General features: G+C 41.6%; 1 protein-coding gene across 1 annotated transcript in view; it reads right to left on the reverse strand.

Moving 5' to 3' along the window:
• The window catches only part of plxnb2a.1 (plexin b2a, tandem duplicate 1), a 225,575-nt gene that overhangs the window by 55,102 nt on the left and 144,942 nt on the right, over positions 1–25,531 (reverse strand). The window contains exons 4-11 of the mRNA XM_005750859.1: positions 9,587–10,104; positions 7,526–7,852; positions 7,090–7,228; positions 5,535–5,680; positions 5,269–5,448; positions 3,869–4,003; positions 1,354–1,454; positions 981–1,107 (exon numbers count right to left, since the gene is read on the reverse strand). Coding sequence (XP_005750916.1) covers positions 981–1,107; positions 1,354–1,454; positions 3,869–4,003; positions 5,269–5,448; positions 5,535–5,680; positions 7,090–7,228; positions 7,526–7,852; positions 9,587–10,099 — 1,668 coding nt within the window. The 5' untranslated portion in view covers positions 10,100–10,104. The remainder of the gene's footprint in view (positions 1–980; positions 1,108–1,353; positions 1,455–3,868; positions 4,004–5,268; positions 5,449–5,534; positions 5,681–7,089; positions 7,229–7,525; positions 7,853–9,586; positions 10,105–25,531) is intronic.

A 25,531-nucleotide genomic window follows, 5' to 3' on the forward strand; every position in this document is an offset into this window, starting at 1 on the left:
GAAAAAGTGCAACGAAAACCAGAAATGGAGACCTTAGGCATCTACCATGGAAACTACGGGCAACTGTGACAGTCTGCTAGTGGCTAAAGCAATCACCTAGCCTCAGCAAGCAAAACCCAGCAATCTCTCGCCAACTGGTCGGGGGAGTATACGTTGTTCTGGAACCATCGATGTATTTACTTTATTAGTAAAACTAGTTCCAGACGTTTAATGTCAAATAAACTGCGACTGACTCACTATATCACATTTGTTTTTATGTGCTCAAAATCGGAATTTTAAAATTGAGGGTACAAATCAGCCTCTCCTGCTATGTGAACCTTTTTGTAACCATAAACTTGAATATTTGGCATGAGCGAACATGAGGCTGGAAGATTAGCGGACAGAATTAATTGACAGCAAGTTACAACAAGAAAAAAACAATCCACAGCTTATTACGGTAACATGGAAATGTTTTTAGGATGGTTAACCGCAACAAACCGTGTTGGCTGATCTTATCATAGATCAATCTGTGTCGCTGTTGGTGCTGCTCCAACATGATTTTCCGAAACTAGACACCATCAGCAGTTTCTGGGTGTGATGCAACATTTCCAAGAAGCACATTTTTCACTTTCTGAGTTTCATCAGCCTGAAAACTACAGAGCTGTTTTCAAAGGAGCTGTCAGCACAAACAACGATGCAATATACATCTGGCTCGCATAGAGGAATTGTAAATTATAATGTTGCTGTGGATCAAAAAATGTCTTTATCTCTCTGTAGCTCCCCTGAGGGGCCCTGAAGATCCATGTACCAGAGGTTAGAAAGAAGTTTGAAATGCTGCTGACAGAACAGACAAAGAGCCCTCCACCTCTGCCAGAGTTTCAGCTTTGAGTGGTTTAAATTAAGCAGAGCTCAGCAAGAACTGATCTTAGCTCAGGGGGGTTCCAGCACACAGAGGAAAAGATTCACAGCAATATGCATGCTCTTGTATAGCTCCCTCATACCTGGTCTGTCTTCTTGCAGCTGAGGTTCGGCGGGTTGAAACCCTGGATCTGCACACACTTTCCATCTGGTGACCACAGCCAGGTGTTCAGCTCTGATGACCTACCGCAGTCCTGCTTCCTGGTGCACCTGTGAACCGAGCAGATGTTAAAGAAAGAACAAGTGAAAAAATGAATATGAGCTTGGCTTTATAAGGTGGTAATATTAAGCTGGTGTTTCCTGAGTCATACAGAGTTAGCTTTACATAAATGTGCACAAACAAACCGATGGAGGTGGCTTAAGGCACCATAACTAGTATGCTTGTTTGTTTGTTTTCTACACTCGTTTTGGGGGGGGGGGGGTAGCTGGTCTACAAGCTGCTCATGTGCAACTCACTTTCCCTCCAGGACACACCAGCCACAGTACGGGTCCTTCAAACCGATGCAGGAGTGGCAGCTCGTCTCCTGCTGGCAGGCTTGGACTGGAACCTTGGTGATCTGCACACATGTGACAGGCTTTTATTGTGAAAGTCCCGTTCTATTAAACAACATACAGGAGATGAGGGAAGAGGAGAAATCTGATAAAAACTAAACAAAACAAAAACATAACTATCAACCAGGGAAAAATATTTTCAAATGATGGTAAAAATAAATCTGATATTAGCTCAGCTTGGAGTGTACACACTATGATTATCACTTAGCAGTTAACGAGCATCATTTCATAAACCCCATTTCAGTTACTTCTACAGCACTGATTGCCTCGTGTTTTTGTGAGCTAACTTGTGCTCTTATTTAAAACCTGTGAGATGGGGCATCTTTATAAAAGTTTAAAACATACGCGCCAATTTAACACTGGCAACGGGGGGGAGCAAGAGCCCGAGAAATGCTCCGTGCTCTTCTGGTGAGAAATACGTTTGGGTCCCCTTTTAGCAGTTATGTGTTTACATTTTGGGAAACTTAGATCTATTAATGAGGTCAGCATATGTGCAAGCACTCCATGTGAGCCAAATTTTCAAGCTTCAGACTGTAAACAGTCTGATTCAGATACTTTCTGTCTATTCTCGGCTCTTGTTGTTGTTATTGAGAGTGGATATTCCTAATATGGTCTTATAATGCACTTAAATCTGACTTTGAGCACTCACCTATAGCTCATAACTTCTGCTCACAAGAGGCAGCCAATCAGAAAGACTATGGCTTTGAGGTCGAGGAGCTAAAATGGCCCATTTGAGAAAAAAGCATGAACTATGGGGGCACAGCTAGGTTCAGCATAAGATTAACATCTGGAATATCTGGAATAAATAAAGTGAATAAAGAATTTGAAATGAGAACAATCACTCCACTTGATGATATCTGATACTGAATAAATCTTCAAATTAAGACCAGTCCAGTTAATGGATCTGGTGAGATTGAGGCAAATGAAAAAGGATGATGAGGAGGAAGAGCAATAGTAATAAAAGAGTCCACAAAGAAAGACCAGCACGAGGATTTGAACCCAGAAACGTCTTGCCATGAGGTGACGGTGCTAACCAGTCCACAAATGTTCCACCCATTTTTAGAGGCAGGACTCGGGATTTAATAACATATCATAAAACATTAGAACAGATTAATACTGTAACAATGTAACAGCTTAAAGTTAAAGTCAATACCACCAGCAGCAAAATTAAAGTACCGTGAAGTATCCTTTTACAGTGATTTACAAGCAGGTTTATGGCATTTATTTGTGACATTTGAGAAAATGATATCCTCCCGAAGTCTATATCACTCCAAATACCTTCAATATTTGTTTAACGTCTGTAATTTCATGTCTGGCTCACTCATGACTCTCAGCAGGAGTGTAAAGTTCTTCTCTGGCTTTGTCCCACTGGATGTCCATGAGTATTACACACGTCCTTTCATTTTCTGATGGCTAAATGTCATCAGGCTCGATCAATTAAATTACTGAAGAGCACAGTCAATATTTAATTCCCCACCGATCGCTGTAATGCTAATGGAGTCACAATGGGACGTGAGCTTGAAAAGCAGGCACAGGTCCTACACCAGAGTCCAGAGGACACCTGATGATCAGCCTTTATGATTGTTTCTGTTTAGTAAATTAGGATGTAGGTCTTCTGACTGATTGAATTTTTACTCTTACAGCTTCACTTTCAGTGATTGGTTTAATGGCTTACACTCAAGTGATTCATGTGACTGATGTTTTACGGTTCTAACAGATCTGGATCATTTGACATGGAGCATAAATAATTTTTACGCAGACCGCCTATTAGTATTTTCGATTTTCCTTTACTGAGCAGTATTTTCTTGTAATTGAAAAGCTTGCATTGACGGTATTTCAGTGGAGAACTTTTTCCAACCAGCGGTGGAAATAAGTTTCCTCTCTGACATGAAGAGGGCGGCCTAATAAATTTAAATGAGCAGATGGAACAAGCTCGGGTATCGTCACTTGACTTGATCAAAGTAAATTGCCCTCCTGAAGTGCTTTCTAATTAATTCATTTCTAAATCAATAACATCTTTTTCACTTCACGGAGAGTGATGGCGACCGAAAGATGAAAGGACAAAGGAAAGAAAGACAGATGAAGAGAAAAAGCCGAGTGGAAAACAAAGGGAGCCGTGGAGAAAGGGAATGAGTGAATAAATCAATGGCTGACTTCTGTGTGGTAATGTAGACGGATGTATTGGTGTTATTCGAATGGATGAATAAATGATCAAATGAGACAGACAGAATAAATGAAAGACTCATTAAGTCTCCGGCCTGATGGATGAAATGGAAAAAAGCAGGAGTAAGCACACGACAGAGTCCCTGACCTTCGGTTTGAGGTGACACAGAGGCGTTGGATGAATGGAAGGAGAGAGAAATGGATTTAGTAAAAATGAATAATCAATCAGCCCCACGTCGGAGTGAGCGAGTCTGACCTTTTTCTCGGTGGTGATGTACAGGTGTTCGAGGCTCGAATCGAACAGCAGGTTCTTGTTGACCTTGTCTCCAGAGACTTTGCCAGCAGCTCGCCCGTACACCTCAGGATGGGCTGACAAATGCACCTTCAGCACCTGCAGAAACACAGAAAGTGCATTAACACATCCAAAACCCACACCCAATCCACTTTTTCAAAATAATATCACAGAGTGTCGTCTCAAGATGGATTGCCCTGTGAGTCTACAGTGATGAAGAGGGACCTGAGCATGAAGGTAAAACTGTTGACTGAAAGGTCGAGCTATGGCTGCCAACTCTGGGCTGTGACTGGATGAACAGGATCGAGGATACAAGCAGTCGAAGCAGCTTCCTCTGGAGGGCGTCTGGGCTCACCCTTACAGATATAATGAGGGACTCATTATGTCTGTGAGAGGTTCAGGTGGTGTTTAGAGCAGAGCTGCTCAACCTCTGCATTGAAAGGAGTCAGTTAAGATGGTTCTGGCATCTGATAAGGATGCCTCCTTCATCCCTTCCAGATGAAGTGTTTCAGGAATATCCAATTGGGAGGAAACCTTGGGGCAGATCCAGGACCCTCCAGAGAAATTAGATCTCTCGGCCAGCTTGGGAACACCTCTGTGTCATCCCTGAAGTACTGGCCTCTCTGCTTAGACCGCTGCCCCCTGACCCGGATCAGGATAAGCAGCAGAGAAAAAGATGTTGGATCCATTTAACTTGCTACTCTCTATCCAGCTATCCACCAGCATGAAGGTAAAACTGTTGATTTAATGGCCTACCTATATTCCTACCCTTACCTATTGCCATGAGCTATGGGTGGTGATCAAAAGCGTAACACTGTGGACCCAAGCAGTCAAAATGAGCTTAGCCCAAATGGTGTCTGGCCTAAGTCTTAGAGGCAGGGGGAAGCACTCTTGGGATTTGGTATGAGACTCAAAGCACAGAAAGTACATCCGCTGCTCCCCAACACTGTAAGGTGCCAGATGAGAATGCCTTAAGGGTGGGGTGCTTTGTGCACGTCTAACTGAGAGCCTGGGGAGGACCAAGGGCATTCTGGGGAGACGCAGTCTCTTAACTGTGCAAAGGTTCTGGGCATCGCTGCTAGGACTGTTTTCCTAATAACCCAGAAAAGTGGCAAAAATGGATGAGTTGATGGCAACTTTAACATAATAATGTCAGAGTTACAGTCAGACATAATTTTCCAGCATTCCGGGAATAAAAACAGAAAATGGCGTTCCTGTCTTTAAAAACCTCACTGAAAATATAGCACTCACTGGTTTTATGTACCTGAACCAAAGAAAGAAAAGACAACCTAAAAAAGAATAAATAAAGGCGAGGAGGGAACGAATAATCTAGAAGTGACAGGATAGTGAAAAACATTTGTTACCTCTCCAGTGGCGGTGCCCACAAACGCCACAGCGTGTCCCATTTCCTCTGCCACAGCGACGGCGGTCAAGTGAGCCTTATGGGTCAACGAGGGCTCGGCTGTTAGGGCGAACTCAGCCTTACTAGCCAGTGGGGAGGGCAGGAACTCTGCTCCACACTTGTACCTGTGAGCCATGTCATTCTAATGGAGTGGAAATATATTACTTTATAACCTTTCATCTACTGCTGTAGCCATGCTTTATTTTTGACACAGACCGATGTTCTCACCTGATTGTTGCTGAGGCACAGCTCGTCAGATTTGGAGGAATAAGGTGAATAAACAGCAGGTTTATGGTCAATGATGCCGCTGTTGCTGTAACAGGCTCCTATTATCTGTACCAGCTTATCATTAATTGCCTTCAGAGGGTACATGCCTACAAACAGGAGCAAACACATCATGTCGACAATAACCTCATTATTAATATTCACAAGTTGTTATAGAAGAGGACACTTACGGTTTCTTTTCTCAGACCAAAATAATTGATTTTTAATCCCACTTCAAAAAGGAGTCATTTATCCCAGTGCCCAGTATCAAACTGGATTCTGGGATAGGCTAATGCTAGCAAAGGAGATTCTTCCATCTATCTGAACTGCTGCTTTAACAGTCATTAAATACATTTTGGCAAAATGCTGCTGTATTTAACATTTTTACGCACACCGGAAGATTAATATCAGATGTGATTAATGGCTACACAAGTCTTGGTCATGGAATTCTTTTGCTAGCTAAACTTTAATCTTAACCTGTTGGCTGCACAAATACTGGAAACCACATCACACGTCTGTGATGTCAAAGAAAACCTACAGTTTTCATGCTTGACAAAGAAAAGAAATTCACTATAAAAATAGCATTTGCTGGTTTTTCCCTTAAACAGGCATCGATTTTTTACAGTGTTTAACCAAAAACAGTACGTAGCTGTACAAAACTTCCTGTTTTTAACACAGGAGTTTGTTAAACTATACTTGCATAGTATAGGTTGTTTTAGTGGTAACACATTTGTCCTTTGCTGTCCTACATTACTGTCCAAAAGTCCTGAGCCATCCCCCATTTCTTTTTAAACTAAAAAAATGGAAACGGGTGCAGTGATTTATTGAAACATGCAAACCTACAAGTAAAGCATATATGGCAAAACATTTATACAATACTAAGGAGTTGAAAGTCACTGTTTGTTTAATTTTAATATATTTATTCATCAGCACAGTCTGAACTTTTAGGAAAACTTTCTTGAAATTTAAAAATGAAGCTCGTGCCAGTGAGATGCCTTCAAGATGGAAGACATGCAGCTCCAATCCATACCAGGGCCTCTTTGTCTCCATGTGAACCAGCTTGTTGGTGGGAAACTACTACTTTATGTCTGTCAAACTGTTACATCTTTAGGATTTTTTCCAACTTAAAACCTTCTCTTTGCAGAGTTGTCTGTTGTGCGTAGACACAACACTAGTTTATCCTTTGAATTTGGTATCTCTTTTATGCATGAATGACTCATAGGTCGGCGTTTAGTGGCTTAAACACGAAACATTCCTCTGGTTCAATCGAGTAAAAGCCATCGGTTATATAACAGAATCAAATTTGCCCAGCTGTTATTGTCAGAGTACTTTAAAAGCTTACAGTTAAGGTTTCATGCCAAGAATGTAGTTTGATCTTTAAACATTTTAGCTGATAAAGATAATTTGATATAGTAAATAAAAATCCAGAGCTATGCTTGTATTGTTCAGGTGCTGTCTCACTTTGCAAAGATCTGCTGGAAAGAATCTTTATAAAGTTTAGTCCCAAGCTGACACTCACACATGGCTGAAGTGGACGGGTCTTCATCAGAAGTAAAGGTGACAAAGAGCACCTTGTCAGAGGCTGAAACTGTTCCGTACTGGCTAGAGCTGGTCATACTCTGAGCCAAAGCTTTCCCCGGAGTTGCTACATAAGCAGCCTGGAAGAAGAGGAAAAGATAAAAATGCTGAATGTTTGGTGCTTTGTCTAAAAATATGTGTTTATCTGCGATACAGAGAAAGTGAACGCTGCATAAATGGAATCTACTTCCAGTGCAAGAGCATGCTAAAAAAATTTTTTTTTAATTTTTAGAGGTCAGGACCGAGACACTCCTGAGAAGGATTCAATTCAAAGCAAACTCATCCAAACATAAAATGCGTTTTTCTGAGTCACTGCTGAGAGTTATACTGAATTGCTGGCAGCTTATTTCTGTGTCTGCAAAGTGCACAATCATTACCTGAGCTTTGTTGTACTTGTTGGTAGCGCTACAGTTCAGCTGTAGCTCAGTGTAGGAGTAATAAGAGTGATCGTTCTCGCACATCCTGGAGATGAAGGTGAAGTTCTTGGTGTCCTGCACCCCGAGCGTACGGGAGAACAGGAAGTACACAAAGCCGCGGTCTTTGAAGGCAAAGCGGAAGTCGTGCAGGTACAACAGGACGAAGGGATTCGCCTGGACCGCAGAGGCCTCAATGATGCTGTCAAAAACCACCCAATCGCGATGGTCCTGGAGGATTCGCGTGGAGATCAGCTTGGTGCTGTCGTGGCTGCCGTACCCTTTGGCAACCTGAGATAAAAGAGGTGACAGATTCATTTAGGGTTTCGTTGCATAGGTCTTGAGACCAGTTGGCAACTGCCTGGCAACCACTGGTAGCTAAGTAAAAATGAGTTATCCCAACCAGTTGCTTGAGGTGACACTGATACAGTATCTAAAGCCCCATTCATGCAGGCTTAGAGACCAGTCTCCACCAAAAACCAACAGTTTTGACCTTTCAGTCGAGAGGTTGCTGAAGGTTGCTAGCAAGAAAATTGGTCATAAACAGGGTCCTGTTCGAAAACTGTTGTTATTACTTTGGTTCCAAACACCTGGAAGTTGGCATGGAAGACTGGACTGCAAACCTCACCAGCTACTCGCCAAGCAGTAGTAAAACAGTGAAACATTCAATGCACACCAGAATCCCCTGTGAAGTAAAAGTTAACCGTTATGAACTGTGTTACTGTTGCTGTAAGACAACTTTTACCTTGGCACACTGTCCCTTTCTGGTTTGCATTTTAAGCTTCACTACAGCTCAGAGAGTAAATGGCGAGTGTTTGCATACATGGTGGCATCTTCCATGCAAATCACACGCAACCACAGCAATCTGCTAACAACCAAAGCAATCCTAAGTATAACTCTTTATGACCAATTTTACCCAGTGGCAGGCAGCAACCTTTGGAAAACACATTTTTCCCTAGCAGCTGGAGGTTGTCAACCAGTCTCTAGGCCAGTATGAAAACATCTCACTTCACTACTTTGCTGAATTTAAGAAATTCCAACATGGCAGCCCCACCACTCATTTTTAAAATTAGTTTTTCTTAATGTATCCAGATTTATGCCTGGAACATATAATGAACCATCCATTTACAGAACAGATGGTGAAGAGCCTGAAATATCTTAAGGAAAAATAAGCCCAGTTTCAAAAAACATGTATTTTCTTCACATTCCACAAAAAAAATGCTACATTCATAAATCAAAGAAAGGCATCGGCGTGGCTCCTCGCTTTAACCATCTTCATGCTGGTGTGACATGGCCCATAAATTCATGCAGTGAAGGAAAAAAAAGGCGCAGGAAACATTAAGCGGTTGATTTATTTGCATTTTTACTTACAGTTTGCTCTTTGTGACTCTGAGAACCCGCACTTAACAGTAGATTTACCTTAACAATGGATCAAGCAGCTGGCTCGTGAGGAGGATGGAGCAACAAGAAGCCAAAGAAAGTGAATACCAGACCTATATTCATCAAGTGGAGAGTATTTGAATGCACTTCTTTGTTTGTGTCCACTGGATGTGCACATCAACCACACATTCATCTTTATAGGATGAAAATATATTGCTAAATGCATTTAAAGTGCATCCTTCTGCTGAGAAATACAACCCATTCTCCTCTCACTCCAGCAAACAGAGCCATCGAGAGGGGAAAAATATATTTGATTTGATTAGAAGAACCATTAAAAGCGTCTATATGCATGTTTGGAATAGAGGGGAAAACTCAGTGGAAGACATAACATCATAAACCATCTTTTAAAGGCCAATTCTCCGACGCTGTATAAATAAAACGAAAAACACTTAAAGATAACTGACAAGAGAGCTCATTTCCCATATGGCTGCCAATTTAATTTCTCTACAAATTGCAGTTTTATTGTGTTTGCTCACACAGTATCACAGATGGTGAAGATCATCTGAATTATTATTTTTTATTTACTGCAGGAAATAATTGGAACTTTCCATTTGTGTGCGCGAATGTGTGTTTTTCCGTCCTCACCAGAAACACTGTCAAGTTGTCTTTCTCCTCTGTGAAATACGACATCACTCCCACCACAGAGACGCCCTCCTCGGCACTCGCCACGTATGACTTCTCCCCTTTGTTGTCGCTGAAGTACAGCTGGTGGTCCACCTTGCTCAGGTTGCGCAGCGAGCAGATGCCTCTGAAGAGACTGCCGCACACCACCAGCACGTCTTTGGTCCCGTGCACCAGCAGCAGCTTGTTGTGGTTGTTGGTTTCCACGGCCTCCTCGCAGGCGTCGTTGACAGGCGGAGTGCACTGCCGGTTGTCCTTCTTCGGGCCCGTTTTGGCTTGGAACTCGAGGTTAAGGTCAGAGTTCAGCTGGTATATTGCGTTAACGGCGCCGACGTACAGACGGCCCGTGTGGGGATCAGCCACCACGTTGTTTATCAAAGTTTCGGATGAGAACACTGCGTTCTCACCGTGGGAGGGCCTGTAGCAAAGAGCTGCCACGAAGACTAGGGCAAAACACCACCCCCACCACCGCTCCATCGTGTCTGGGACAAAAACAGGAGACAAAACATTTATTTCAAATGGTCATTTTTCCTGATTTTTTTTTAGCTTAAATTCATAAAGGAAATATTGGCAGCCAAGTTTTAAAGGGTCCAACAACAATTTATATATTTTTATACTTAAATCACAACACTCTGATCAACAAACACCTCATAGATGATTCTTTTGACCTGGCTTTTAACACTCTCACTAAAATGTCACAGATAGGCCAAAAGCGCTGGACAAAGAGGCAGGGTTAAAAGTCCAAAATAAAATCTTTAATCAATGCTGGGGTCAAACACAGAAAGGTGAAGGCAAGAAGCAGGCAAATGGTAAAATCCAAAAAACACTCGAAAATGTGTGGAGGACACAACGAAATGCCTGGAAGGACTGATGAGTGATAACAAGACAGCCTGGCAGCAAACAAAGAGAAACCTTTTCACACTTCTGCCCTCAGGTAAGCACTACACAAGTCTGAAATCAAGCACAAAAAACCCCTCACAAATAGCTTCTACCCACAAGCCGTCAGACTCCTGAATAGGGCAATTAGCACTGCCCCCCACTCACTCCATCACTCCTCCTGACTGCTGCTTCTCCATCTCCATTATTATCAACTGCATGCAATATTCACACCAGGCAAAAGCAGCTTTTTTTTTAACCCAGATTTTACCTGCACACTGATTTTTCATTATAGTTTCATGTTTTTACACGGCGAGCCAAGTTATAATCACGGCTTAAACTAGCGTGCATGTCTTTGGACTGTGGTGATGGTCGCGGTGCCCAGGGGTGGGGGAAACATGCAGGCTCTACATGGCCGATGGATTCAAACACAGGACCTTGACCTCAGTGTTAGGACTGGAACTGAATTGAGCCGATAGTCAGCCGACTGATAACCAGTGAATTGGCAATTTTCCATTTGTTTATGGAATATCTTTGGACATGGATGTTTATCTGAACAAAAATATATCAAGATTTTTCATTATTGTGATATCGTGGCTCAAGAGTTGGGAGTTCGCCTTGTAATCGGAAGGTTGCCGGTTCGAGCCCCGGCTTGGACAGTCTCGGTCGTTGTGTCCTTGGGCAAGACACTTCACCCGTTGCCTACTGGTGGTGGTCAGAGGGCCCGGTGGCGCCAGTGTCCAGCAGCCTCGCCTCTGTCAGTGTCCCAGGATGGCTGTGGCTACAATGTAGCTTGCCATCACCAGTGTGTGAATGGGTGGATGACTGGATATGTAAAGCGCTTTGGGGTCCTTAGGGACTAGTAAAGCGCTATATAAATACAGGCCACTTACCATTTATATTAAATATTATTTAAGACCGCTTCATAAAAGCCCTGTTCAACTGTCTTTCTCCAACAAACATTGCTGACAACGAACCCAGTGAACTTGAAACCGTGGAAACACTGGGAATAGTGCTTGTCCTCTAAACAAAGCAGAGCCTTTAACGGCACTCTGACATTGCAGAGCAGCACCAACAGCAGCACAAACTCAAGGAGAAAAGAATGAACGCTGAGAGCAAAGAAAGACGCAAAGAAATAATGAGGAGCTTCTCATTAAACCCAGAACATCCTTTACTGGAGGAAGAGGAGAGGGGTGGGGGAGCTGGGGGGGGGAGGAGGAGGAGAAGGTGGAGGTAACGAACTCAAAGTGAGAGTTGCTGAGCCAGATTAGATTAGCAAAGACAAAAGATGTGTGTGTGTGTGTGTGTGTGTGTGTGTGTGTGTGTGTGTGTGTGTGTGTGTGTGTGTGTGTGTGTGTGAGAAAGAGAGACTGAGTGTAGCAATTAGTTGTCTGACACACTGAGATTCTCCTTCCATTAGTCTAGATGGGTGTGTTTAATTATAGCTGTGGCCTGTGGCTGTAAAACAAGGCTCTAGTTTTCAGCAACACCACACTCACTGTAACGTCTTTCTGCTCTAACCCTGTGCAGATGTCCAGAGGTGCAACTTCAGGTTCTCCACAACTGCTTCACATCAGCTGAAATCATTTTCATCACTTTCTTCCTTCTGAATGTTAGCGGGCACCTCACGAAAATCTTTCTAATTAACGAGGCCTCGTCTCTGCCTCCCCGCTCACATAAATCAAAACGCTTAGTGTCGCATCATGGTTATTTATTTTTTGCTTTCATTATCTGGTATTTTACTGGCCAACTGCTGCTTTTACAGCAGGAATCAGATAGTTCTGATTGGTGTTCAATTGACTGGTGCATCCCCTGTGTTTCTGCTCCCTGCTAATTGAATTCACTTCAGGTCGGTTCACTGCAAAGGGATTTATTAGCGTGAAAAGACTTATCTCGCTACCCACCTGCTCTCCCAAATTACCCGTCCTCAGATATCAAGAGTCAGGTAGTCTAATGGCTGCAGTGCAGAGTTTAGAGAAGTGCTAGAGAGGAGAAAACGCTGGGAACACACACACACACACACACACACACACACACACACACACACACAGAGCTACTCAAGAACAGTGCTTACCAAAGGTTTGAAACCCTGTTTTTTGGAAAATGTGAATATTTCAACAAGTCCTCAAACTAAATCATCATATCTGGGTTTGGAGAGGGAGGCGAGGGTGGCACAGGCATTTACTCTCACTTGCTCTGGTTCAGGTGCTAAAAATAAAGGGATAGTGTTAAGAAAAGTAAAGATTTGGCTTAAAATACTCAGTTTTTCTGTGTTTCCAGGGTAACGCAAGTTCCTCCACCACAAGATGTTGACACCCTCAGACCACATGCACTTCTTCAGATGGCCACTAAGGGCCATTAAACGTTAAAATGACATATAGTAACTATAGTAGCCATAGTAGTCGGAAGGTCCTCCCGTTTCCGTTTGCATCCGGGCTTTTCACAGTCCTGGTAATCAACCAGAGCTAACCCACAGTAAGAAGTTGGCAAGCGTCTGCAGACAAGTCGCTATCGTCTATGCAGATTCTGAATACGCACAGTAACCTTAGTAATTTACTGCCTCTTAACAATCAAATAACTGATACTGAAAATACCTGTCATTGGCCAAAGTCAGGGAAATGTAAGAAAACAGGCACATGGAAGTATTCAAAACCAGAGTCCTGTACCCTGGATGCATGAAGTCTCCCGTTGTTCTTTTACCAAAACAAACATAAGGAGTAGAAGAAAAAAGGCTCAGAAAAAGAAGCCCAAAGTTTGGTTGAGCTTTATAAAGGTTGTTTGTTAAAATGAAAAGATTGCACTGCCGCCTGACTGGCAGATTTAATTCGGCTGGACATCATTATTCTCAGTTTTCACACATTTAAAGAGATGCAAACTTAAGGGCTGATTATTATGCAGCACTTTCAGCTCTACAATAGTCAAAAGGTTAAATTCTACAGTGAACTATAAACAAGCTTCTTATCCCTCCTACTTCTGCTTTGAGCCTTTAAAATGTGCTTGTTAGCGAATGTGGTTAAACTGCCAAATGAGGGTGCGGGTCAACACCTACTCCTCTGTGTTTTTACCACCTTTTGCTCCCACGTTTACGCTGCCTCTGTGTCGCTGTCATGTGGCCGCCTCTCTCATTAAATTTCACATCTCCAAGGTGCCCAGCTCTGTAAGAAGGGATAAAGACGACAGGTATATTCACCTTCTCCTCTCGCTCAGAAGGCCTGTTATGGATGTGTGCATCTGCCACATCAAAGGAGAAAAAAAAATCATCTCTGGCTCCACTCAGGAGCTGACTCTGTGCTCTGCCAGCCATCTTGCCCCTTTCTTTTCTCTCTGCAGTATTTCCTCTCTTTCATCCTCCTGCTCTGGTTCTTTAACCCTGACTGGTGTCAGCTCAGGAATAAACTGGGTGTGTGTGTTTCTGTGCGTCTGCTCTTGTTCTACCACTCGGCGACGTTCATACAAACTATGAGTGACCACAGCAGTCTGCTAGCAGCCACAGCAATTGGCAAGAAGGAGGTTAATGGGGTCGCACCCTTGTTAAAACTGATTTCACTCAGCGACAGCTAGCAACCACTCGCCAACCAGTCTGAGGGTGAGGAAGTACCTCTGTACCTAGTGACCACAGGAGATTTGAGACAAAGAGGGCTTAGAGTGCGGAAACAGACAACTCACTTAACTCACAGTGAAAATATTACCTGAAGAAATAACTCAATGGCATCATATAAATTAGCTTACATGTTGCAAATTATCTGATATCATGCACAGCATGTGTCACAGATGAAACGCACCCCTGACAGACTCGACTTTATCTCATTCCTGGCCCTGTGGGACGGACAGAGGCGGATGGGTTCAAGGCCTCAGGCCACATTTTGCCCAACACAGCTCAACGCACTCATTCAATTAAATTCAGTTGTTTTATATACATACACCTGTGTCTGTGGTTAGTCATCTTTAGGAACTAATGACTTCTTTGTTTAAGGTTATGAATTTTTAACATTGAAAAATTGAGCTTAAAAGAACCCAGTGAGTTTAAATATGACACAAATGGGTTTACATCATATTTAAACACATAGGAGATAAAATAGGCGTTTGACACATCACGTGTGTACTTCACTGAATAAACAGCAATACCTGGCAATGATAATAGTCAGATTACTCTCATGTGGCTGACAGTTTCATCCAGTATACCATGAAGAAGTCATCATATCTGCCCTGAATACACTGAATTTTGGACTCTGTGATCATCTTTGTTGTCCTTGACATTCAGCTTATTACTTTAAATGTTTCTGCATATGACATCCAGTGAACCTGGTCTCCAAGGCAACAGACATGCTAAAAAAGACAAATATTACAACATGGGCCGTCTTAAAACTCAATTTTTGGTCTTGACCAACTGCTGAGGAAAATATCTGGCTCTTTAGATGCCAAATATTCCACTGTATGCACATGGTAGCCAAAAATGATCCTGATTAGAGCGATGACACATTTAGGTTGCAGGCAAAGAAACTGCAAAATGAGCTAAAAGACACTAAAATTACACATTTGGCAATAAACTTGTGTGGGCTAATCACAATCAGGGGACACACAGTGATTAGGTCCATTGTTTAGATAAGTAATACTGACCCCAGCAGTAATTTTTCATATCAAATCTGGTTTCACCAACTTCCCCCTTCTGTCTAATCACCACTGTAAAAGAACCTGAACACAGCACCTTGGGTCTCGGTAACTTCAAGCATTTAAAGCCATTCTTTTAATGTGTTATAGACAATGATTAACTGAGAAAATAATCACCCAGTTAATTGAGGAAGAAAACCATTGTTAGATGCAGCCCTTGTGAGAAGGATGCTAACTGGCTGATTGTTTTATGCAGTGCACCTGTGCAAAAGCATCAGCCCTCCTCACGTTCCTCCACTCATTTATTTCCATCTGTAGCACGCCTGTATCCATCTGTTGGGAGTCAGATTATAGGTTTGACATATCTGGGTTAACAGAATTCAGGAATTAATGTATTCAGTAAAAGGTCTGCTTAAATTTAGTATTACAACTGCCTCCGTTGTAGTACCAGCACTGCATTAGAGTGAAAACTGGAATTACCAACAATGGGATTAAATGCAAATGCAGTGATAAAAATCGAAGACCAGGACACACACATACACACTAATAGGCAAGTGAACAGCAGTATGTGACTCATTAAAATCCTGGGTGCATACTTTGTAAAAGTCTTGAGCACTGACCCCTCTGCTAAAAAGTTTGGAGTGAAACTAAATCCAGGAATGTCTGCCGAAGCTCCAGCCAGGGGAATAAAGCCTGACTGATTTTCTCCTTCTGCCTAACCTCTCTAAGCTTTTCTCTTTCTAGCTGCTCTTTATAATTCACATTGTTTCGCTCTCCCGCTCTCTGTCTTTACATCTTTACCCGCGGGAACAAGTTCAAACAAAACCGGTGTTCTGACACACGAGATCCCGAGAGATTAACCTGGTCTGAAACGCCATCTATGGCTCTGTCTGTCAGTTTGTCTTTCTCACTGAGTGTTTGTACTTTAACCTGCCTGTCTGTCCACATGTGGTTTGTGCCTGGCTAACATTTCACCTCAAAAAACATTTAATATGTGACAGTCTGGTTTCCATTAAGTTTGTGATCCAAGAACATTGTATAACATTCTTGGAGAGACACCCGATCGTCCAGTCTTAGGTTTTGTTTTAGGTTTTTCTCTGAAATGTTGCAATGCTGCAAAAGTTCTATTAAACAGTGTAAAGGCAAGTTAAGCAGAGCTAATTGTACTCAGTGCAAAATGACAAAGCAGCTGAAAGAAGGATCATTTTTTTGTAAATCTGGCAAAATAATCTGAAGCACCCAAGCCACCAGCACTGCTAAAATAAAAGTGAAGAAAAAGGGCTGCAAACCTGTGGCTGATGAGCCAAAACATGGCCCCTTTTTCCTGTCTCTGGTGGCGCTCTGTGGCTTTGACAAGAATCCTAGATGACTCGAGTTATTTTCAGTAAAAGACCAGTCGTGCTTAGGTATGTAATAACTTCCTGAAAGAACGTTTATGAGCTAGGACACTTAATTGTCCCATTTTTATTTATTTTATTATTTATTTTTTTTACAAATCATCCACAAGAATTTAGAAATTAAATTGTCAAAGTCACCAAAAAATCATAAATAGCTTATTGCCGGTTGCGCCACCTTCTTTATTAGGCTTAAATGTGTTTTGTGGCTCCTTAAAAACTTTAGTTCAGAAATTGTTAAAGAATTTGATCTTCATCACAGGGTTGCTTTTAAACTATACCATCTGTGTATATTACAGGGTTCTGCATTATTTTGGAGACATCCCAAGTCTTAAGTTATGTTCAGACAAGCCAGTTCTAGAGTTGCCCTGACTGCCCACAAACCAAGCTGGTATAATTGAGAGGGCTGCCAAGCTGAAAATGTTTAAATCTGCTGCTTGGCCTAATGAATCTGACTTGCCCGGGAGCTAAGGTGAAGATAAGAAACAAGTGTTAAGTTTAGCTACAGGTTGAGAAAAACCCACAGAGAAACAGTCCATGAAGTCATCGCTAGCTAGCTTGGAGCTAAAGACTTTTAGTAAAGTAAGTACAATGATTGCTTGGGGCAATAAACCATAGACATTTTGAAAAGGTCAAAAATCGGCTTCACTGTCTGAAAATGATCAAACTCTCTCCAGAAGAATTATATAACTGTTTTCATAAGCTAAGAGGTTCAACTGATCCTGATGGGTTGTGTTGATGGAATATCACTGAAAATGCCAGGAATTTCCAGAGAATGTAAAAATAACTCATTTTAGATGAAGTTATCCACCTTTAAGTCCCGTATAAATGTGCAGAAATCCAAACCAACATTGGCTGAGCTCTTGTAATATTTTACAGATGTTGGATCTCCGAGTCAGAGCCCAGTTGGGATGGAAACCTTTTCAAATATGCTGCACCTTTCTCCAGGAATAGAAGAATCTCAGATTCCCAGAACTGTTTATCAAGTCAGCTGTAAAAGAGCTGAAAAATAGCACTGTTATTCAGTGTATGTATTTTGCACATATCATGATACCCAGTCACTATTTCCTCTTGTTAATATACATTAGGCGATTCCAGAAAAGCAGCAATTTATCACCTTTTCTACCTGCATTAGTGGATCCCTGCTACTGTACCGAGATCCATCCTTCAGTCTATATGCTCCTCAGGTGTGGGGCTGACATTTAGACATGGCTCTTAACTTGGCTGGATAGCTGCAGTATCCAATGACACCTTATCTTTTTCCATCTTACTTTCACATTAGTGTGCTGGAAAGTTATGGTACCAGCAGAATCGTTTTCTTGTTTATGAGAGGAATCTTCTCCGATTTCAAAACACCCCAATGTGGTCTCATTTACATTCATGCCCACTGCTGGGCGACATTAGCCATTCATGACATCGGGCCGCAGGAACATTGGAGCTGATTGGCCGGGCCTAGAGGGGATATGAGTGCTATGATTGGCGGAGCCCGGGGGAAATGGAGTTCTTATTGGTGGTAATGAAGAAGCCTGAAGGAGAGCATGGCTGAGACAAAGTAAGCATAAAACTAAAAGACCGAAGAGGATAGAACACACAGTCGCTATATCTCATCCATCACACACACACACACACACACACACACACACACACAATCTCCTTTACCATTCCCAGAGTCCACAGCTACATCATACAATTTATACTGCAGAGATACAAACAGAGATCGAGAGGATGCAGAGGTATCAGAGTTGCTTTTGAAGAGGCTCTTGAGGAGGCGCCAGGTGTACTGAAAGCAATGGAGACTATTGCTGTATTAGCACCACATATGCTGCCTAGACGTCCAAGTCATCCCAGAAAGATGGGTTTGAAAAAGAAAATATGTCACTATACCAGAGGGAAACTTATAGACACGACATAAAATGTGCAGTAAATATAAACAAACACTGAAGGGAGAGCTCACTTCCAGCTAACCTTCAAAACACTGGTAGGCTTTAACTAAGTGACTGTTTCGCTTCATAGTCACTATATTTTACCCCAACTTATACCTGTATATAAAAGATCGATGTAGCCACCCACTGGTTTTGGACACCACATTTTGCAGCCGTTTGCTTGACGCCATGTGAGTTTTTTGGATTCCTATTTGGAGGAGAGGATTGAGTGCTGAGTCATCACCTAATGCTAGCAAGCTCCATTCATAAACTGTACAGGAGATACAAAGACACAAATATCTGCTAACTAGTGCCCAGTAAGAAACTTAGGTAGAAAAGCTTCAACCATGATAGAAAGGTCAAAATAAGCTGCAGATCCCCGTGTCTGCACACCATCAAATATTCAGCCATTGTACAGTTCTTATAAAGTGGAAACTATCCCTACAGACCAAAAGCGTTTTTTTGTAGCAGGCTGCACAGAGTCTATGAGGATGGATTGTCTTTTGGAGCCACCCTCAAGTGGCCATAAGAGGAAGTGCAATTTGTAGCACTTTCATTTTCGCATCATTTTTCAGCCTTGAAGGTTTCCACTTGATGCAGACCAAAATCAAAAGTTAAAAGAGAGTGAAGTACATTTTTTTAAACCAAAACTTTGAAAATCTAAAAGGCATTACTTTGTTCCAGACTCTTGTGTCCGCAGACATTCTTTGCCCTTTTTTATTGCAAGAAAACCCCCCAAAAACTTTTGAGGGAAGGAGGTTAAAAACTTTTTGCATGTGTCTTATAAACGTTCAAATTGCAGCTTTGCTGTTAAACATGAGATACAAGTGGAATTGCTAGGTTCTTGTCCATAAACACTCAATAAAACCCCTTGACAACAGCAACCTCCATATGTCCACAAAATTGCAAGGAAAGGTTACTAAAGCTGACTAAAGCTTATCTAAAAATAATAACAGTCTCTGGAAAAATCTAGTTTTAGCATTTTCATGTCTAACATTTTAATCTATGACAGTTTGATGAAATGTATCAGCAAAACTAAATAAGCATACAATGTTGCACACGTTTCCTGCAAACTGAACAATATGTTAACTCTGGTGCTAAGGTAAGTGCTGCTTATCTATGGGATGCACAAAGACACGTTCGAAATGTTTTTAAAACTATTTGAAGAGGCAAAACTGTTAAATATTCATTCCAAAAGAGAAACCTCCAACACATTGTCAGTGATGAACTGACCAAAGGATACAATTGGTGGGGAATAAAAAAAAAAAAAAGGACACTGGGAAAATAATCTGCTCAGCAACAAAATGAGTTAATTAAAGCTTCGAGGATGCATAATAAACTACTGCCCGTGTTCTATATTAATCTTAAAGTGGACATTATAGCATGACAGGATAACACCCTCTAATGACGTGACCTTTGAGACGAGGATTAGTCTTATGATGGAAGGTCGGAGGGGTCAGCAGTTATTAAGCAGGCTGAGTGTTTCACAGCTACACACACTCTTGTCTGTGTAGTACCACTTGGTAACGTCTCAGCAGGGCAGTGACACAGACAGCAGAAACAAACAGTGTCGGGGCAGAGACAAAAGACAGACTGTCAGAGGAGTGATAAAAGACACAGACGACCGACTGTGAGGCCACAAAAATGATAGGCAGTCAGATACAGGAAAGCGAGCCTCACGAATGAGCACGCCTCTATTAACTGGTTCACTGCAAAGAAAAACACTCAGTACTGACACATACTGAAATATCTTATTGCTTAAATGACAAATATGACAACAGGAAGAAGTGTAGTCAATGCACTGTAACGATTATTCGTCTATCATATTATTGTTTAGAATCTCTTGTAGTTCAGCTCTGTTTCTAGTTTGTAGTCTAGTTTGTAGTCTAAGCTTTTCTCTTCTCTCTCCCTCATCTTCCAGCTCGTTACAGAAAATGGCCGACCCTTCCCAAGTTTGGTTCTGTTAAAAGGGAGCTTTTCCTTCCAGCCAATACCTTGTTCATATTGGACAATTGTTGGGTCTGTGTTTCCACATGTCCCGCTTAGAGACTTATTATCAGAATGACAGCCTACACTCACTACAGATAAATGGCAGCCAGAGCTGTTTGTCTTACAGCGGCCAGCCTAGCAAGGTTTATTCATTTAAATTGTGAAGGATAAGAAAACAGGACTCAACTAAATGCAGTCTGCAATCCACTGACATTTTACACCGACATACACAGTGTAACTTTAAATAATAATTGAACAGATTTAGGGAACCATTCAAAGCTGACATATTCTTACTTAAGCTAAACTAAGCTAGCTATGCTAGCTGGCCACTTCAAAAACTCCAACTTTTGGTTCAGAGTGTCCAATTTATTTTGCATTGCATCAACAGATATACAAGTTAGATCTTTTCAAACATATCTGACGTTACTGTCTTTACTAATATGGTAAAGAAGTTGCAGTACAACCACCGCACAAACTTGTGAACGTCTAAACCCCCCCCCAAAAAGCATGCTGTTGATCATGCTCCCAATCTGAAGGACCATCTTCAACCTTGGGACCTTTGGACTCCTGGAGCTGCTGTCGGGTTTCTGGGTTGAAGCTGGTGACACGTTAATCAACAGTAATGATGATCAAAAGCTGGGTCAGTTAGACATGGTTAAATTGCACCAGTTTGAGGAGGCAGAGCCAGCTTTTCACAGATTTCCTTAAAAGGAAAATAAGGGGGAGCAGGAAGTTGCTTGTTATCCAAATCTACTTTTGGCGTTTTAATTTCAGCCTTTCTTGGTAACTCTTGAACAAATCACGTGCATTTGAATGCACCTCAGTGACATCTCTAATTCACCAGGAAAACACAAGTTTAATGAAAAATAAAAGCAAAGAAACATTCTCCCAGATGCGTTACCAATGTAAAGTCAAATTTATTTTCACAGCACTCTCAAAAAATGAAGAGAACTCCTTGGACTGCATGGAAGGAAGGAAATCAATCTCCTTAAATAAATATGACTTCACATCAATGCATTGAAAGCTGTTTGCTATAGACAGAAGTGAGAGAAACAAGCATGTGATCCCATTTCATGGCAGTAAACGCACGTACAGATTTAATTCTGTGTTATGCAAATGTAATTTAGTGGCTGTGTCCTCTGCATTGGAGTGAGCGATTAACAACCACTTTCTATCCCAGTACACTCCCATTAACCTGACAATGACACACACTGATGAGACCACGTGTGTCCTTGTGTGCGTTTTCTCTGCATACCAACGGGCACATCTCCTGCTTTAATTATCCCTAAGCGGCGCTTCCAGCGACTTTAAAAATCAACACACTGCTTTGTCCTGTCAGAGTTTCTGTCAAAGCAATTAAAGCATGTTCGTGTCGTACAGCGCAGAGGACTTATTCAGTGCACCTCATCCTGTTTGGTGTAAAGTTGCATTGGGCTCACATGGGAATAACTGTCAGAGCACCCAGACAGCTCTCAGCAACTCATTTCTAAGTCCTTAAGATGTAATGATTGAAGTTCTCTGTAGACTCCAGAGCGTGATGATGTTGCTTTAAAGGCACAGTTAACATGAAGAAAAGAAATCGGCCTTGGATCAAAAACCTGCCAGGTGCTCTGTCACTGTGGTTTTAACTGAAATGACATGAATCCCCACTGACATAACTCCCAGCTTTTGTTTAAATACAAATACTGTCATCCGCTGAAGGATGAGCCAGCACCATTCTTTATTAAGGTTCTCTCTTTGTCAACAAATCCTCTACAAAGACCAAACAACTATGCGTTTTATTTTCTGATTTCCCTGCTGAAGATCTTAAATATCTGATATATGCAGGTGTTTTTTTCTTTTTCCAAAAGAAGACCAGTGACTAAATCAAACAACTTGCAATAGAAGATTACTCCACATTTGGTGACAGACGTGCTAGAAAACCTATAATTGAAAACAAAACAAAAATCCATTTGTGTCTCTAAAGGTAGTTTAGCCCGACAAAGCAACTACAAAGGATATGATTTTGTTTAAATAGCTCATCATCTGGATTTTGTTCAGGTTAAAATGAGGGCCACGCCACTTTGACTGAGAGGCCGGTTGTCGATACTGTCTCACTGACTCAGAGAATTATGAAATCAAATTTCTACTGCCGATTGATTACATTAGAGTGGACTAGAGTAAAACCCTATGATACACAGTTTGAAAAACAAAATCCTTTACTTTATTCTGTGCCTCAGTCAAATTTTATTTATATAGCACCAAATCACAACAGTTCCCTCGAGGCACCTGATATTGTTAGGTAAAGACCCTCCAATAATGGAGAAAAGCACAACAGTCAGACAATCCCCTATGTGAGCAAGCAGATGTCAACAGTAGGAAAGAAAAACTCCCTTTTAAAAGGAAGAAGAAGAAGGTAAAGGTAAAAAACCTTCTGACTGGCTGCCATGTTTAAAACGGGGCATCCAAGATTGGAACAGTATATAAAAAAGCCATCCATCCACCCCAACCTCCTCCTCAGTGGAGATCTGCACCAATCTTGATAGCCCACATTATATAATAAAAAGGTGACTTTTATGTGGTCATATTTCTTGAAAGCTAATCAGACATTAAGTGTTTTTACTGCACTAAATGAAGGGAGAATAATTCCAAAATTGGTACTACCAGTAATGAAGATTTGGCTAATTGTCATTCATTGTTCTCTTCGCCTGCACTCGTGCTGCAAATGCAGCTACCTGAATTCACAAACACGACTTAATGACGGGTGTAGGTTTAAAGAGTTCTGGATGGGTAAAGGAGAAAAAGAAATAAATGCAGCATTGCTCAGGTCTGTGCTCATTACTCAGAGTGACCACATTATAAGCTAATTCAAACAACAAGCTGATAATTGCCATGTGATGAAAAGATTTATTTAATAGTCCAACTTCCTGAATGGAAATTAAAACCCATTGATATAATCTCTTCAAGAAAACCAGGAGGTATTTGGAGAATTGGATTATAAATCACCTTGTAATCAGACTAATCAGCAGCATGGCTCAACAGCAGCTTATTTATGGAGGATGGAGACATTAATAAAACAGGTAGAAAAAAAAGGTGCAAGGGGCAAGTTTCATTTGGAAGAGCTTTTTTATCAGATATAATATTAATAAACCCACAGGTTTAACTTGAGAGGAAAAATGGAAAAGGATAGGTTGTTGATTTTAATGTATGGTCACACAGTATATGTGTACAGCTGAACACAGAGGTGGGCAGCCTCCGTGACTGCAGCTCCTGCTGTCGAGCCATTATGTCTGGACCAAATCCCACAGATTTACTGCTTCTCCCCACATGCTGAAAATTAAACGTCTTTCTCGTCCGTGGAGAGCGAAAGAGGGAGAAATCGAGCGAAAACTGGGCGCGAAAGCACTTTATTAAAAATGTCTTGTCTCTCCAAAGTCGTATAAAAAAATAATAATTAGTACTGACTGCACACACGGAGCTATGCCAAAGCCTCAGATGAGGTTCGAATGCGTTTCTGCTCATGCGTGTGAACCCTGTCCAAGCACCATCTCGACTTCTTAAAAGAACTTTTAGAGGCTTTCTTAAATACTCTTTTGTACTCCTGCTCCTCAGCTCCTGCTAACCTTTGCTCACCTACATGTACATAAACAAAAAGAAAGGGTGAGAGTGAGGAGAGGCAGCTCTGCCGGCTCTCCATTAACAAGGCAGGCTCTGTTTCAGCAGTGGTTTGGTGAAAATGTGTGCGAGTGAAAGGCAGACAGAGAGAGAGAAGGAGAGATTGTTCTGAGCAGCCAGAAGACAGAGATATAGCCCTCATTCCTACTCAGATTAAAGGATTTAGAGCAAGGAGCCTTATTACAGACCCAGAGAAAGAGAAAGAGGAAGAGCTTTCCCTCCTTCTCCCTCTGTTCTGTGCTGATTAAAACACAGATAACTCTCCCTCCCAGGTTGAGAGCTGCTGGAAGCCAGCCACACACACTCATTAAAATCCAGACGTAACAATGGTTGCTCTGAATTTCTAAGGATTTCAACCTGTTGGACAACCAGCCGCCTTATGCACAGCGCCCAAGCTCGCTCTGTTATTATTGCAGCACTCAGAGACCTCCTGGAGTCAGTGTGTCTCTGTGTGTGTTTCTGGACATGTCTCGTAAATGTCACGCCATCTGCAGATGTGAGTAACACAAGACTTCTTAAGACCATTTAATGCTACATGGAACTCAGTTCCAGACCTCCTTAAATATTGAGAATGGAGAAACGAAGCAGTCAAAAATGTCCTCATTTTTTCTTTTGGACTTGAATGTGTGGGTGAGTGTAGAACAAAAAGGTAAAAAAAAAAAGGCAAAAATTATAAGAATAAAGGACATGTTCATTCCCATCAGTCAAGGCTTTCACCAAGTCCTCTTCTACCTTCATTACTCTTTTTAACAGACTCCACAATGAGCACAATTTAAACAGTAGGAGGAAATGTCTACTGTTTCTCCCACGCAGTTCTTTTAACACAGCTTTAACCTGTATTGTAGTTAATTTGCATGAAGTTTCAACAGGCTTTTTTTGTTTTTTTTAAACAAAAAAGCTGTTTTTAATAGAGAATGGGACGAGAGAAAAAACAGTGCATTTTCATTATACTTCTGTGTAACATTAAGTTTACCAAACATCTGTCATTTTGTAGTTAAGTTGCTGTCCTGCTGCAACCACGCTCAATGCAGGTAGTTCATGTGAATTCCTGCGTATGTAGACAATAACTGATTAACCAGTGAAAAATGTAAATCTGTTGATCACTGGATTATTACAACACATTGTATGTAATTACTAGGGGTGCAACGATACTCTTATCGATATTGAACCGTTGGATACAGTGCTTTCGGCTGCAAAAGTGGATTTGCAGCCTAATATAATTAAGGCATCTAATTTTAAATGACCATATGAAACTTTATGAAGAAATGGAGCACGATGAAAAGAGGAAAACATTGACATTCATGCAACGGAATGCATATGTATCGAACAATACAATTTTTTAAAATTTATTTTATCAACTTTTCTTCTGACGATGCTGTCTGTGTTGAGCGCTCAGTGGATCTGTGTTCGACTACTCCGCCTAGGCTGCACTGTCGAGCGCAGATCCACTGAGCGCAGCACAAGCT

This window comes from Pundamilia nyererei, unplaced genomic scaffold, assembly GCF_000239375.1.
Source record: "Pundamilia nyererei isolate P.nyererei 1_Seehausen unplaced genomic scaffold, PunNye1.0 scaffold00291, whole genome shotgun sequence".
Classification (NCBI taxonomy): Eukaryota; Metazoa; Chordata; class Actinopteri; order Cichliformes; family Cichlidae; genus Pundamilia; species Pundamilia nyererei.